Source organism: Lasiosphaeria miniovina (genome assembly GCF_030549165.1).
Source record: "Lasiosphaeria miniovina strain SMH2392-1A chromosome Unknown B0T26scaffold_1, whole genome shotgun sequence".
NCBI lineage: Eukaryota > Fungi > Ascomycota > Sordariomycetes > Sordariales > Lasiosphaeriaceae > Lasiosphaeria > Lasiosphaeria miniovina.
Window position 1 is genome coordinate 2,582,795 of NW_026848220.1, and position 15,472 is coordinate 2,598,266.

Here is a 15,472-nt window from a genome sequence, read left to right on the forward strand (position 1 = left end):
CTCCGATCGGCCTTGAGGGTGGATCTAGTCGGGCGAGAGTGCTCTCTCGAGCCACTGATAGCCCTCCTTGGTTCCGTAGGTAGGGACCTAGCCTTGAAGGCCCTCTACAACCTTACAGCCTCCTTTCTAGAGGCCAACCCTTCTCGCTACGATCAAACCTAATCCAGGCTTCGTGACTACCGTCCATCAAAGGTCGGCCGCCAAAGCCCGGAGGCGCCACTCAAACCAAATGCCTCTGCCTCCTCAGGCCCAGGCCTTCACCCACCCAAAAGCCATTGCCGGTTCCCTCTAGACCAGAGCTCTTAGATTACAATACAATATTCCACCCCTCCCCGTGTCCTCGGTTGCCATCCGTATAAAGAATCTTGGGGACCCAGTGCTAACATTATCCGCTGACGATGCTTCAGTCCTCTAAATAGAGACGCCATATTATGAAGTGTAAGCTATGACAGGCGAAGAGAGAGAAAAAAAACTCGACACAGTATAGTACAATGAAGTAGACACCCGCAGCTCAACGTTTGGAGTGCGGTTTCCGTTTTATAAACATGCTGTCCGCAGGTTTCTTCTTGGGTGCTGCCCTTGGGCCCTAAGTCGAGATATCGTCAGCGTCGGGAGCTTCAACGAAACTACCGAGACTATATGTTTTCGCTTACCCCTGATGCATTGTCGAGCGGCACGGAATGCGGGTTAGGTGGTCGTGGGGGGAGTCCCAAGTTTTGCAATACCTGAGGGGGAATTCTGTTCTGTGGCGGGATTTGGTACTCCCTCGGACCTTTCGGGGCTCTCGATAGCACTGTGTCTGCATTCTGCTGCATCTAGTTAAGGGTGGAGGGTATTAGAGGGGTTATATCGTACTAGAAGGAAGGTAGCTAGTTGTGCCGGCTTACTTTTTTGGCGTTTGGCTCTTTATCATCACCGTCCTCGAGCGGCCTCTTTTTGCCTGCACCTGGGGCCGTAGTCTGAATCACCGGAAGTCCCCCGCCGCGTGGCGCAACAGGAACGACCTCACCCTTCTCATTAAGACCACCAATGCTGGGTCCGCGGTACGGCATTGTAGGTGGGGCTAGTGGCCTTGGCGCAAGCCCGTACCCTGTCGGCGATGGCTGATACGTCGATGATGTGCGGAATGAATCTGCATCCGGCATTTCCACATCCACATCAACGGCTTGTCGAGGCCGAGTAGGCCTTGGTGTCAGGGCCTGAGAATAGCTGTTGCCGCTTGGAGCAGACGACGTCGGAGCAGAAGGTGGCAGCCTTTTGCCGGGCCGGCTCAGCATTGCCATGATATTGCCGGTTGTGTAACGGTCCCGCTTTTTGGCGTCCTCGATCAACTTGGCCCAATATTCACCTTGAACTAGAGCCCGAGAGTCGCCCAAAATCCACAGAGACGATTTCGCACGGGTTAGACCGACATTCATACGCCGGATGTCGGTCATGAAACCGATACCGCCCGTCGGACTGGCTCGAACACAAGAGAAAATGATGATCTCGCATTCGCGACCTTGGAACGCATCGGTGGTGTTGAACTCGATCTCCTCCGTGATGCCTTGGCCATATTTGTCGGTGAACCGTTGTCGAAGTCTAAAGAGTTGAGCCTTGTATGGGGTGATGATGCCAATTTTGCCCTTTAGGTCGATACCGTTATAGTCTGTACGGAAACGATCGTAAAGCTGCATCGCGACCCTGAGCTCCTCGTCGTTGACCAGAGACTGGTTCCTAGGACCGCGCTCCTGCGAGCCTCGTACGTCAAAGAACCGGTAGGGCCCAAGAAGTTCGCTCTGATGCCATTTCTGAAGACGCATCTTGGCCATGTCGGCGCCATCCTGGAGCAAGCCTTCGTAGAATTCCTTACTAGGGAACCGACTAATCTCCGGATGCATTCGGTATTGCTGGTCAAGAAGATGCACGTCCTTGCTGTGGTTCATCTGCATCCGAACGAACAAACTCTGATCGTACCCGTACCTAGCAGCCGATTGCGAAAGGACTGTAGGGGGGAGCTGTTTTGGATCTCCGACAAGGATACACTTTGAGCAACCGTATTTCAGAGGGATGAGCGCGCTCAACTCCACGCACTGGGCAGCCTCGTCGATAATGACCGTCTCAAACTCGACGTTCAAGTCCTTGAACATTTCGTGGCCGCTTGCACTCAGTGTTGCGCACAAGACATGGGCTTGGTCGAGAATTTCTTGCTGCACCTGTAACCGCTTGATCTTATTTTCTCTGGCAGCAGTGTTTCCGCTACTCTTGTCAGCCTCGATCTGACCTCCAACATGAGCTCGTAGGCGCTTCAGTTCGTCTAGTTCGCGTTGCAACTTGTTGGTCAGTGCTCGATCCTCGATGGCCCGAGCCGCCTCGAGCCGAGGATGTAGCTCCGACAATTTGATCTTGAGTTCTCCAGCCTGTTGGTGCAGTTTTTCGCGGTCGCTGACGTTGTTGACGTTCGAGGTCTCGCCCATCTTCGCCTTGACTAGCTCGTCAAGAGTTACGTCTTTGACGGCGGCGTTAATCGCTTCACTGCGGCCCAGTCGCACCACGTTGATCTGGTGGCTTGCGCCGCTCATCGTCTTGATGCCCGACTTCAGCCGCAATACCAGTTCATCAACAGCAGCGTTGCTAGGTGCACAGACAAGCAGTTTCTTCATGGTACCCTGGCCGTTAGAGGGAGCAGCGCCAGGTCGAGTAATGGCAACAGCGGCAGTGGGCGGTTTGATGACTCCAGTCATGAGACATCCGACCATGGCGACAATCGTCTTGGTCTTGCCAGTTCCAGGTGGGCCTTGCACCAAAGTAAATCCATCGTTTTCTTTGGCGTTCAGGATAGCCTTTGCCTGACCAGGGTTGAGAGTATAGTTCTTCATCACCCCTTGCACGGCCTCGTCACCGAAGTTTAGCATCGGAGAAGGCTCAGCCTTCAAGACTTCATCCATGAGGTCGTAGTACTGCAAGCTCTCCAATGCTGCATACTCCCGTTCGATGGTTGTCATGTTGGTGATCTTGATGACATGGAATTCTGATCCAGGAAGCAGCACCGACAATACGCTTCCCCTTGCGCTGAGGCGGTAAATCACTTCGACTGTGTCCTTCTTGTAATTAGTCCTCCAGATCCGGGCAAGGCAGTGAAGTTCGTTAGGCTGGTTCAATGGATCCGCCCCTTTCGATATGAGGAGTATGTCTCCCTCTGACAGTCCCCGGTCTCTGCTTGTTTGCAGGGGGACAGACGCTGTAACTTCCATGAACTTATCAACCGTCATGCGGTTGAGAACTTTGATCCCAAATGGCTTCGACGTTGCCTCATCTTTTGCTGTTACAAATGAGCGCCAAGCCTCGTTGATGAGGAGAGGGAAGAACGTCTGCTTGTAGCTGGTGGGATTCAAGTAGGTGCTGGAGACCTCCACACAGCTGAATCCGTTGGGGGGGTCGTTACCCTCGTGGAATATATCCCACTCTAGGATGGCTTGGTGTAAAACGTCCATGGGGGGGATAAGCCGAGCCCGCATATCCTTAGCTGATCTTTGAAGTTTGGTCTTCTTTACCGGCCCGCGCTTCTCGGCCAGAAGCAAGTGGCGGCGACGCTCAGCATCTGTCTTCTGCCCAGCCTTCGCTTTTCGATTGAGCAGCTCGTCTTCGTCCGAGTCGTCTTCATCCTCTGAAGAAGACCCAACCATGATCTCATCCTTGACCACTGGCGCATGGTCTTTTCCACGAACGCCTGCGATGCCTTGCAACCCAGAGCCCTCTCCGGCGACAGTTTTTGGTGGTGCTCGTAAAGCTTTGGCTTTGGCAATGGCCTCAGCGTCTCTCTTCGCCTTCTCTTGCTTTTCTTTGAGCCGGGCCTCTTTGATGGAAGCTGAGCTTATCATGGGTTTAGGATCCGGCTTCAAAGACGGCTGCTTAGACTTCAAACTTTCCACAAGAAACTTGTGTTTCTCAAAGTTGGGAGTAATCTCGGAGACGTGATCCTTGATTGATCCCACAGATGTCGAGCCTGCCTTGGAGAAATCAAGCTTGCTCTGTTTCAGGGCCCGCTCCTTCTCCCTTGACTCCTTTTCTCCTGACCGAGTGCCGATAAATTGTTCCTCGATCTCAGCATCTTCTCCAAGGGCTTTGAGCAACTCAATACGTTGCTCGTCAGTCATATTGGTTTTCTGACTATACTCGAGTCTACCGTCGCCAAGTTTCTTCTTTTTCAGCATGTTGTTGAGAGAGGCGAGAGTTTTTGGAGGCAACACCATGCCGTTCTCTCTCAGCCTCCTGACAAGCTTTTTGATAACCTCGATGATACCCTGAATTAGATATTTGTCTCGAAGTTGGAGCATGTCTACCAGGCTGTATGAGTAGGCTCTTGGGGACTCTAGGACAGTCTTCATGGCTTCTGAAGAGTTCCCGCTGTTGGATTGCGCATCGCCGATGTTGCTGTGTTGGTCAAGGGCCGAGGCCATAAGGCCATCTTGGGCGAGAAATTTATTGGCGAGCTCCATGACATCTCGACAAAAGTCTTCCATGACCTTCTTGTCAACTTTGAGGTGCCAATGCCTCATCATTCTAAAGGAATGGCCAATGATTCGCCATTGGCTATCCCACCAGTTCTGGACGATAGTGTGCTCGGCGGGGGTCAAAGTCTTGGATCGCAACTGGCCTATGGACGGGTCACTTAGACCGTTCAAGACGTACTCGCTGCATTTCAGGATGGGAAGCATGTGGGTCCATGGAAAGCTCGCGTCCCGTTCGCTGGTGATGTTGTTTACTGCTCCGGTGAAGGCATCCAGGAATTGGCTGAAATAGTCCTCGAGCATTTTCTCCACCGCGTCGGACGGGAGGGTCTCACCGGTAATAGACTTGACCAACTCAAAGCCAGCCTCGCGAATTGCTTCCTCACCGTGAATCAACGACGCCACGATGGGGTGGATAGTTTGACTTTGTGGTTCGGCGCAGAACATATCCAAGTCGGAAGGATTGAAGTCCGACAGGCGCCCAAGCATTTTCCCGATGGCCGTTGACTGCTGCTGGTATCTGGCGTTGAACTGCTGTAGCTCCTTCTTAAGTTGCTCTTTCCGCCGTGGTATGAATTTCTCGATACTTCGGAGAGGCATTGTGGCCAGGAGCATGGCTTTAGCAAGCTCTACACGCCCAGACCAGAGCATTTCAAGGAAGGATTCCCAAAGTGCGCCAGAATCTCTGTTTACGGCGTTTTGCACGGGCACGTCTTCAATCAGAGCGTTCCACTCCGTACGCGTTGTTTTGGCGTCTAGAGCAAGCGCAGAGTGTGTGATAGACATGGCGGCTTTGGAGAGGCCAACGTTGTACCGATCTCCAGGTTTTAGCTGCGCAGCTGATATAATCACCTCGCGATACTGGACAACGCGGTTGAGCAGCTGATTGACCATTATCAGCGCGGTGCCTGTATCGATTGGCACATCCTGTTGAAGATATCCGTCCAAAGACTCTCCGAGAGCGACTAGGCCAGCTAGGGTGCAAGTTGCTCGGGCCTCTTGGGTGGAAGATTGATCCAACCGAAAGGTATCAAATAAATGACGAAGGAGAGATTCGCACACGTCTGATCGGCGAGTTAACGGGAGTGAACGTATCAAGGACTTCACCCAAGCACCCAAGGCGGGCACCTGCTTGTTGCCTTCCGTGACCATCAAGTCGGATAGAAGAGACTTGTTAAGAAACGATCGAAATGCTGGGCTCTTGAAGACCTCTTCCACAAGTTGGCTGGGTGTGGCTTGGTCGTAGGCAGCCCAAAAGGCCTTTGGTGATTTGTCCATGAGCCCCCGCAACCCGCCCAGCACCGCGACTAAAGCTTCGTCGGAGGTAGTCAATAGATGTTCTAGGGCAAGGAAGTAGACGCTCGGCGACACCTCCATTCCACGAAGGGATTCAAGGATACGCTGTTCGTTCAGACTGCGTAAGATGATCAAGAAACTACGCCAAAACCGGCATATTTTCTTCGGAGCTAGCGTGAACCTGCCCATGGAGTTGTTTCTAGCCATGGAGGTGTTAACAATGGCCGTAGAAAGCTGGTCCTGGACAGCCCAGTCCCATTCCTCTGCCGTGAGCGAGTCTTTTGGTTTCCTATCCCAAGCAGCCTCAGCAAACAGCCTTCTATAATGGCCTTCCTCAAAGAGGAAGAAAGTCATTGTTGGAATGATACCGGGCCGCATTCTCAAAGGTTTTCTCTGTTGTGTATTCTCGAAGACGTAGTCAAAATCGGTACGGTTTTCGGGGAGTGAGAGATATCTCATTGAGCAAAGCGCCTCAAAGAGTGCCAGGACTGCAGACATGTCGTATTCAACCAGTTTGGCAGATGCCATGGGCCCATGCTCCTCGAGGAGTTGCCTTGCTTTCCTCAGCCCTCGGTCGATCCGCTGCTTGTCGAACTCCACTAGCTTTTCGTCCATGTACCTAACATTCTCGCTGGGGAAATCTCTGAGATGAAGTGTTAGCAGGCGCATTTCAAATTCGTCGAAAGGTACACACCCTTCCATGGCTTTCATGAAACGCTCACGAGACTTGTGCCATTTTCGCACACAAGCATCGCAGGTCGTCAGACACTTCTCGACGGCCTCTACCCATTCGCCAAGCCATACGCCAGCATCTTCAGGGCTGATGCCCATCAGACAGCTGAGATGGTAGGCGATAACATGTCTTGACTCGGCATCCTTAATGCGTTCATGTTTCTGCTTGGCAGTGGTTCCGTTTTCGTCAGGCAAGTCTAGCTCGTCGTAGTTGGTGTCGTCGTCTTCGTGGATTTTGGGGCAAAATAGGTGGGCGTTTGGTGGAAAATTCGCGAACTTATTGTGCATATCAATAATCGCCTGGTTGAGGGTGTCCGAGTGCATCATCTTGACGGCGGCCGACCGGGGCGACGGATCTTAACTGGGCACAGGCTGAAGCCGAGAGACTGAAATTGGTAGCGACTCAGCGGCAACGGCGTGCATCCTTCAGCGGCATGTAGGCAGAGCTCTTTGTAACCGACCACATCGAGGGGTGCCTCGCAAGTGCGGAAGGAGGTTGAAAAGCTTAGCAGACAGGGTGGGGGGGGAGGGGGGTGACTTGGAGGGCAAAACGCTGCGGCAAAAGTGCTGGGGCAAATAGGATTGCTCCAGCCTCAAGGGGAGGTGCTGCCCGGTACGGTTTCTGCGTTGTATGTGGAAAATATCTGATTTGCAGCGCTAAGCTTGGTGGGATGTTGAGACTTGAAGGTGGAAGTTACCGTCGGTCGAAGTACGTCCGGCTCCCAGGCAGGTTGCTAGCAAAAGTGGATCGCGGTGCAAATGCAAGTTCCCGCTGAAAGGCGCGTCGTGGGGGCGTACCCCTGCCCGTTCGGCGCTGTTGAACATTATTAAATTGGGTAGGGAAGAAAGTGGAGTGAAGGACGGGCACCTGCTTCTGAGGCTTGGGCTGAAAAATGAGTGTCCAGTGAAAGCGGGCTGAGTTGGAATCAGCGCTCCAGCTGCTAGCCAGCTGTCACGCGGCTGTGGTCACGATGTCTACCAGACTCCGATGTCTACTAAAACTTGTCTTTGGAGTATCAGTGCTTTTCTCGATTATTATGTCAAGTATATATGAGGAGAACCAAAGAAGTGGAGAGTAGTAAGGTAATCTTGCAAGGCCAGTTTGGGATCAAAGCAGCGGCTATGCCTGCAGGGCTGCGATGGTTGGTCTCCTCCTGCTCCATCGTCTTGGTCCACTGCCCCTTTCCCTTCCCGTCAAAGACAACGCCGAGCTTCCTTCTGGTCCTCAGACGACGCCCATATCAGGTTCCTCCGCGTGCTCCCTAGCTACAGGGTCATCCTTATCCCGATCTAGAAGATGTTCAAGTGGGCTTTCTGGCGCCTCGGCCCTGAACTGATGTCAGCTCTCTACCCCATTACCATGCCAATAGGAAATGAAAGGGCTTATGGTGGTTGTAGCGAAAGTAGTCTAAAGTCGCAGGCCAAGGTGGCGACGAAGCATCGAAGCATGGAGCTCAGGCTAAGGTGGAAAACATACCAGTCTTTGCTGCCGGGCCTCGTTGCCTTTCTGCACTTGAAACATTGCTGGCCATGACGAATGAATAGCTGGTGTAGGCCATACTTCAAATGATTTAGGACCATGAACTCTCCATGACGAAAACATGTATCGGGATCTGCCCTTTTATCTACCCACCCTAGCCAGCGACAAAATTAGTGGACATGTGTGTCGACGGTAAAGCAGGGCATCCGCAAACAGAACAAGGTAATGCAAGCAGCTGTCTTGATGCCAATAGCTACCACGGCACAACTAGATGTTTCCGAAGCGGAGGTCGAGCCTTGCTGCCAAACCTCGCCGTCTCCCGAGGAACCCACACGGCAGCTTCTGTCTCTCGACTACATGCATTCCATGAGTAAAGGTGAAGCCATGGCCAAGCTTGTTCAATACCCTGGTATTATGGCCGTGTTGTCCATTCTTTCCAAGCTCTCCTCGTAGACCATATCTAGGATCTTCTTGATGTGGATACTTTTCCTAGAGCTAATGCCGCCCATCCTGATGACCTGCACAAGCTCATTGTGCGGCGAGAGCCGTACCTTCTCCCAGTTGATACTTCCGGCTCCAGTTCCCTCGGCACAGATGCCATAGTGTGCCGCCAGGTTCTTAATTGCTGCATTTGCGAGCGCCATCAGAGTGTTGCCGCTGATGAGTGTCCTCAGAAGGGCGTCTAGGTCACACGGCACCTCGCCGCACCCTGCGATTTCAAGAGATGCCTGTGGCATCTTTTCAGGTCGCTGCACCGCTCCGTGGAGACTTGTTAGAATAGCATAGACCTCTTCACAAGCCTCTCGGCTTGGGACTTGTCTGTATGGATAAAGTGAAAACCTTGGCGTTATTCCGTAAGGGTTGTCTCGGCCCCTCTTCAGCTTTATTTTGAAGTCTGGATCCAGAATCTGGGTTGCATCGGCAGCTTGCTGAAGTCTTGAAAGCTACGGTATTCTTGACCACAGCGTTGTGTATGATCAAGAGCTTCCTGGCGTGTGGCGCGACAACCCCTATTTGTTGGTGAGTTGTTTGGTTTGGTTTCCTAAGCGTTAGTTCTGTTTCCGTATTCACAGAAGATGCTGCAGATGAGCGAGCGATGCGGTAGCGCTTCTTTAGGTTCCCATCTTCTAGATCTGTTAGATCGTCTTGCGTTTTAATCGTATTCTGTTCTTTTGTCGAGAAGTCTCGATGGGCTTTGGTCACCCAGAACGAGAGGCGTGTTTGTCGCGTGTTAGTACCGGTTGAAGCGGTCGAAATAGGGGTACCCTAGTCAAACGACACAGGAGCAACGGCCAAAATACTGCGGGCATGTGAAGTGGTTTGTGTAGCTACTGCGTTGACCACAGTTCCCATGCCACGAGGCATTCCAATCCCCTTTGAGGGGCAGTGCATCTTTCTTTCGTTTGGGTGTAGCTCATCCTAGGTTCTCGGTGGTCCCGTCGGCTGTCTCGTTCAATGTCACAAGTGTCTGGAGACTTTTCTTAGCTGCCGCCCGGGTTCTCATCGTTTGATGATTACTGGGTACCTGCTGACCCTGAAGGCATTTTCGATATCTCAAGGCTTCTGTGACAACTCTAAGGTTTAAGTAAGAATGTGAGCATGCAGATCGCTTCTAGAGGCAGGTTTCAGACGGCGTGCCCGTGATTGCCTGCCATAGAACCTAAGCTAAAACCATCCCAGTCCGTTCAGGTCAGGAGACTCCGACCTTAAGATCATCCGAATTGAACAGTTAGTACCTGGTAGTTGCTAGGCTGTTGATAACGGTGTTATGTAACGTGTTTACTGCCGGAGGCGAGATATTCTATCCGGAATCAAGACTAACAGCTTCGAGAAGGGCGGTTTCGTGGGAGGGGAATGAGCCTAAAAAACACCCCATTGGCGCCTTTCATTTGATGTTCGGTCGGTTCCTTTCATCAAGCTGAAAGGGTAGAAACGTGATACCTTAGTAGTATCACGCGAGCAGTCTAACGGGCCGTGGGCTGTACATTTGTCAGGGGTTGCGTTATGTCCCAGAGGCTCAATCACATCAGGGATAGAATCCTGGACCATATTGAAGCTATCAATCAATGTGACATCTATTATATAACATCTATTCTCGACCAAATTTTTTTAAAAAAAAATAAACCCAAAAGCGGCCATTACTAGATTGAGCCCAGTTGGGCGAGAGTCGAGACTGAAAGCTGTAAAACAGAGGAATTAGCAAGGTCCATCAACACATGCTAAAAATTAGGATATTTTGTTTGGCAATGATCAGAATATTTTTCTCCGCAGCAAATACTAGGCAGTCAAGGTTTTGTCAAATAACAAAGTCATCATTTCGATGCCAGGGGAGGGGGAAAGGTGAAGAAGAGAAATGCAGCCTACCAAGAGAGAGCTAACTCCAACCACGGCAAGAGACTGTGGCGCCAGACGACCGTGGTTGGAGCAAGCATGCAGCCCAGCGTATTTGCGGGGGGGAAATTACTGGCGCGACAGCCAGAGAGGAATTGAAAGAAGAAAAGAAGAGGAAAGAGAGATGGAGAGCTTTTGTGCTTGAAATTTTCCGGTGGGTCCCATACTTCAGACCCTTGCAAATAAGCACGTGACTACCAACGACAACCTCACGTATCAGCCTTGGCTTGAACTGCTTGTCAATTTTGACTGGGACTTTCTATGTATCGATGCAAGAAATATTTGCTCTGCGATGACTGAAAGAGGCGGGAAAAACTTGAAGATGCATGGTTCTGCGATTGGTAAGGTAGCGGCACAAAAGCAGCTTTGCCCAACAGGTGCCCGTATAGAAGGCACGACTAGGTAACTTCGGGTTTTCCAACAAGCGCTATTTCCTTTTATTCTACCAGTCCCAAGTTCTTTATTTAACGGCAGCACTTTGGATTTCTTGGGAGTTTCATCTCTAGTACCATAAATTCGGCCACGGGTTGAGGTCATCTGCTACCCTGCTCGCCGCCGTTATCTGAACCAAATTGCCACTCACTGTAAGCTTACTAGGCGGGGTCTCCTGCATTAGTTCTATAAGATTTATCTGAGGTAATTATGAGACGAAATTGCATACGAGGTGGAAGACACTTTCTTTCTCCTTCAGGCACTGCTCGGCGCCATCATTTCCCTGTCACCGAGAGATCCAGTCCTCGTTGCCGTGGCAACTGTCGATGCCCCTTTCACATCGCCATCAGTTCGACACTCTATCTACCTAAAATATCATGGCGCCAAGGCTCTTCTGGGCACAAGCTGGATCTTCTTCTGGACGGCAAGGCCGAAGATCAGGGGGCAGAGTCTTGGGTTTCGCGGAGGGCAAGTTGCACATTGGTAGGCTCACCTAGCATTGATGACGATGGGACACTTCACAGCCTGCTACCTGAGCGCGTCCCGAGGTTCTTCTCGCTGTTTATCTAGCTAATTCTTTTCTTTCGTCTCGTTCGGTTGCCAGGCTGCCTACCTAGGTAAAACTAGATTTTCATTTGGCCTTGAACCACGGGAGCACCCCGGCTCGAGCCCTTGTATGTTTAGAGCTCTTTACGTCAACTTCAGGTAGGCCATCTCTCTTGCAAAGCCTGACTTTGCGCCCGCAACACTGCCTTAGGTTCATCTGAAATGCCCACATCCCAACCGTCTCTCCCCACACTCACACTTTTCTACCTGTCAGGTGTCCTTCCTCTATCCCTACTACGCACACAAGACCGGCTCCGTATGAGCATATACTCTTAATTCTTCCCCAACTTCACTCCCGTTCATCAGCATTCCACTCTTCACATACTATCCTTGGTTTAGGCGGATCCCCGACGACCCCTCTCTGGGTCGTCGACTTTTCATCGCCCAGGTTAGATTCCCTACCGTCTCTCATCCGTCACGCGCACGGAGATTTCTCTCCAAACCCCTCCACCCGCAAGGCTTTCCCGAGCCTCTCGCTAATATTTTTTTTGGCGCTCCTGGTCTTCAGTTTATCTCCGCGGCCTGGAGTTAACGGCTGGTCTTCACTCATTCTCCCCAAGATTGAATACGCCTTCCTATCCGCCAGCCTAAAGTCTGTGGCTGGTCTCCGCTCGTTCCGCGCAAGATTGTGTAGGCCTTTCCGACCGAGGCGGTCATTCTTGGGAATGATCTTTATGAAATAAAATACATCTCGTACTTAGATCTCAAGATACAAGCACCCTCTATTCGATTATATCTTCCTTTACTAATTCATTTTCGATATAGCACCCAAGCCTTGCCGCTAGTTACGAGCCATTATTCTCGCAGCAAAGTTCGACTCAAGAATCCCGCTCACTCTATCAACTTCGCGGGCTATCCTGAACTGACCAACCGGAAAACATCATCTCATTGTCTATCAAGGTATTCCGCCCGAATTAAAACATGGCAAACTCTCAGCGAAACGGCGATGATCATCGCATATACCATCTATTAGATGATTTAGAGGATGAACTCGAAAGGGAACTAATCGATGTTATCGACCTCACCGGGGACGAGTATCCGGTACGGTCCCGTCAACCAAGACTCCCAAGACCTGTCGATCCCGACCTTAGTTTCTTTGTCCGGAACGATGGATTCCGGTTAGAAACCGGTATAGTCGTTGAGTTGTTACACCCTCTTCGTGATATTATTCGATTCTTGAAGATACGGAGGATTGTTCGTAGTAGGATCACGGGTGAAACTCTTCTCCGAGGCTTTCCATACGCCAGAGCGAAGGAGCTTCGCGGGTTCATGTCACGAAAATTGAACGAGGTCTGCATGGTCGTGCATATAAACAACGCCGACCCCCGTCAATTTGAGGAGCAAGCCCTCATCACCATACACCCCGACAAGGTGTTGTGTGAACGAGAGATGCGAACAACCAACTCACCGTTCCCAAACTTCCGGTTCGAGGAACGTGAGTTTCGCGAGAAGGGAAGAAACTGGATTAAAAATGAAGGCCTGCTTGTCTGTCGATATAAATACATCGAGTACTACAACGAGCAGATGGGGAAGTCTGCAGCTGCATCCAAGAAATGCGAGTGGGCATTTATCCATTTCACAGAAGACGAAGCAGACTCAGACTTTCGGTTGTCAGATAGTGTCATCGCAAACAACTGGCGAGGAGATCGGGTCCGGGGCGGTTCTTACCTGCCTGACTGTCAGACTGGAGGCCGACCGATTCTGATCGAGGAACATGGCTCCCATGACGGTGGTGGCCAGGAGTTCCCTATCAGAGCGAGCCTGAACCAGAAATATTCTGCCGGAGATGTTTTCGCAGGTGCCGGCGGTGCTTCTCGTGGAATTGTGGACGCGGGGCTTCGTCTCCTATTTGCCCTTGACCACTGGCGGCCTGCCACTGAATCGCTCTCCTACAACTTTCTGAACACCGATATTCACGAAAAGGACGTCACCGACTTTATCAGTGACACTGCAATCAAGTACCGAGTGGATATCCTCCATTTATCTCCGCCCTGTCAGGTTTGGTCGCCGGCGCATACCGTAGCTGGCCAGAACGACGAAATGAACGAAGCCGTGCTGTTCTCGTGTACGCATCTGATCTCAAAGACCCGCCCACGGGTTTTTACGCTAGAGCAGACATTTGGCATCCTCCATCAGCGCTTCGAGCAGTTTTTCAATACCCTGGTTTGCGGTTTCACCGATCACGGCTACTCTATACGGTGGAAAGTTATGCACTTAGCCTCGTACGGCCTACCCCAGCCGCGGAAGCGGCTGATCATGATCGGCGCCGGCCCTGGAGAGAAGCTACCACCCTTCCCAAAACCCACCCACAGCGTGAGCAATGCCGAGGGACTGAAGCCCCTGGTGACAGTACGTAAAGCTCTGGCCCATGTCGACCGCCAGCAGGGACATCCGCACCACCGCAAGGGGCGGTACCTTGTTGAAAAGACTGCTTGGGACCCTAACCAGTTGTTGAAGTACACAATCACTTGCGGGGGTGGGCTAAACTATCATTGGTCTGGAAAACGTGATTTCACGCTCCTAGAATACGCCAGACTCCAGGGATTCCCCGTGGCTCACGAGTTCAGGGGTTCGTCGGTCAAGAAGCAAATCGGGAACGCATTCCCGCCGTCAGTGGTCAAAGTGTTGTACCAGCACTTGACTGCGTTCTTGGACGAACAGGACCAAGTGACGCGGCCCCAGGCTAGACGGAGAAGGCGTCACTCCCAAGCATTTGCCATCGAAGATGGGGAGGACGAAGCCGAGCAGAGGGCCAGGCACCGCCGGGAGACCATCATCATTGACGAAGACCAGGGCCACGTCGAGCGAAAACCCGATCCAGAGACGATCGTCATTGAAGATGACGAACACAAGACAATTGTCATCGAAGACGACTACCAGGACAACCAATGGTCCGATTCGGAGACGCTCCGAGGCTCAGTCGACTTTTTTGAGGGCTACGACGTCTAGGATGATCTCTTCCCTATTCCTCCATTCCTAAAATTCTCTTTCTGTTTATTTGGAAGTGTACTATTATCTGGTTTGTCTGGTCATCTCTCTCCCTCCTTTTTGTATTGCGAAGCTGAGAGCTCTCGTAAGTTTGTACCAGATCAGAACATTCCGGCAAGGAATCATAATGGGTCTGGGTGTATGAAATTTATTTCGTACGGATTGATTTGGTTTGCGATTTTGATAAGATTGGCGCGGGACATACACATGTTCGTCTCCTTTTAGGCACGGCGCCGGAGTCGGTCACTGTTTTGTTCGGCAGCTGTTTGGTAATCCTAGGTTTCCCACATAAACAGGAAGGTTCGTATCTTCTCGAGACCGTCTATTCGGACTGTAGGCAACGTCTATTCGGACTGTAGGTACAAAGACGCTTGGGCCGCGCCCAGCAAAAACCCACTTTTTGCACCAAGAAAGGCACTAATTCCTGGGACGAAGTCAGCGTAAACAAACTTCAGATCAATCGTACCATAATTGACTACATATGTACCTGGCATCGTCGAGATCACTGCTTTCTTGAGCTTCAAATGCAGCCGCCAAAGCCCTGGTGGTCCGATAGGTCCCTATGGTACTATGCGTAGGCTTTGTAACACCCCCTCTACCCCGGCGGGTAGTGGGCTTAGAGGCCTGAGTGCTAGATCTTCGTGATGCCTGCGGTGTTGATGCCTGTGGTGTTGATGCGCCCCGAATAGTCGGCTAAGGACCCGCTGTAGCTGTTGTTATTATTGTTGTTATTATAGTGGTGCGATTGGCGGTATTGTGGTTGAACTTTTGGTGGATTTGTAACCTCAATTGCAGGCGCGAACCTGATTAGTTGTTTGTTGGCGGGGAAACATGAGTTTCGGCTGGGCTAGTGACTTGGCATAGATTTCAATGTACCTTTAAGCCAACTACAGTCCGAATAGACGTTTTCTGCAGTCCTAAGAGGTTTCTTCTTCTTTCTCTAGGGTGACTTTGGAAGCCACCCAACTAATACAATGAAGATGCCGTCGTGGAACATGGGTCTGTCGTTGACCAGATGATTCCTTACTCGGTTCCTTACTCGGTTTTAAGCGAGTCC

At 51.4% G+C, this 15,472-nt stretch overlaps 3 protein-coding genes across 3 annotated transcripts; 1 reads left to right on the forward strand and 2 right to left on the reverse strand.

Annotated features, from left to right (window-relative positions):
• Window positions 1–869: 869 nt before the first annotated feature.
• Window positions 870–6,842, reverse strand: B0T26DRAFT_634989 (RNA helicase-like protein; the record flags this gene model as incomplete). The annotated part of the gene is made up of 2 exons (XM_060436679.1): window positions 870–6,429; window positions 6,481–6,842. 2 exons carry the CDS (start codon window positions 6,840–6,842, stop codon window positions 870–872), a joined length of 5,922 nt encoding a protein of 1,973 aa, XP_060302535.1.
• A 688-nt stretch (window positions 6,843–7,530) lies between these two features.
• On the reverse strand, window positions 7,531–9,197 carry B0T26DRAFT_866899 (uncharacterized protein). The gene is made up of 2 exons (XM_060447828.1): window positions 8,404–9,197; window positions 7,531–7,846 (listed from the first exon to the last, which is right to left on the reverse strand). The coding sequence occupies exons 1-2, from the start codon at window positions 8,733–8,735 to the stop codon at window positions 7,744–7,746; spliced, it is 435 nt and encodes a 144-aa protein (XP_060302536.1). The 5' UTR covers window positions 8,736–9,197; the 3' UTR covers window positions 7,531–7,743.
• Window positions 9,198–12,408: 3,211 nt separating this feature from the next.
• Window positions 12,409–14,103, forward strand: B0T26DRAFT_613102 (S-adenosyl-L-methionine-dependent methyltransferase; the record flags this gene model as incomplete). Its single annotated transcript, XM_060435928.1, has 1 exon — window positions 12,409–14,103. A coding segment is annotated over one exon (1,695 nt), but the record flags the coding sequence as incomplete, so codon positions are not given.
• Window positions 14,104–15,472: the final 1,369 nt, after the last annotated feature.

Coding starts and splice junctions, on each gene's coding strand:
- B0T26DRAFT_866899 (XM_060447828.1), bottom strand. CDS start 8,735: ATGCCACAGGCATCTCTTGAAATCGCAGGGTGCGGCGAGGTGCCGTGT. Junction 7,847..8,403: donor AACACGGCCATAATACCAGG/GTATTGAACAAG, acceptor ACATCAGTTCAG/GGCCGAGGCGCCAGAAAGCC.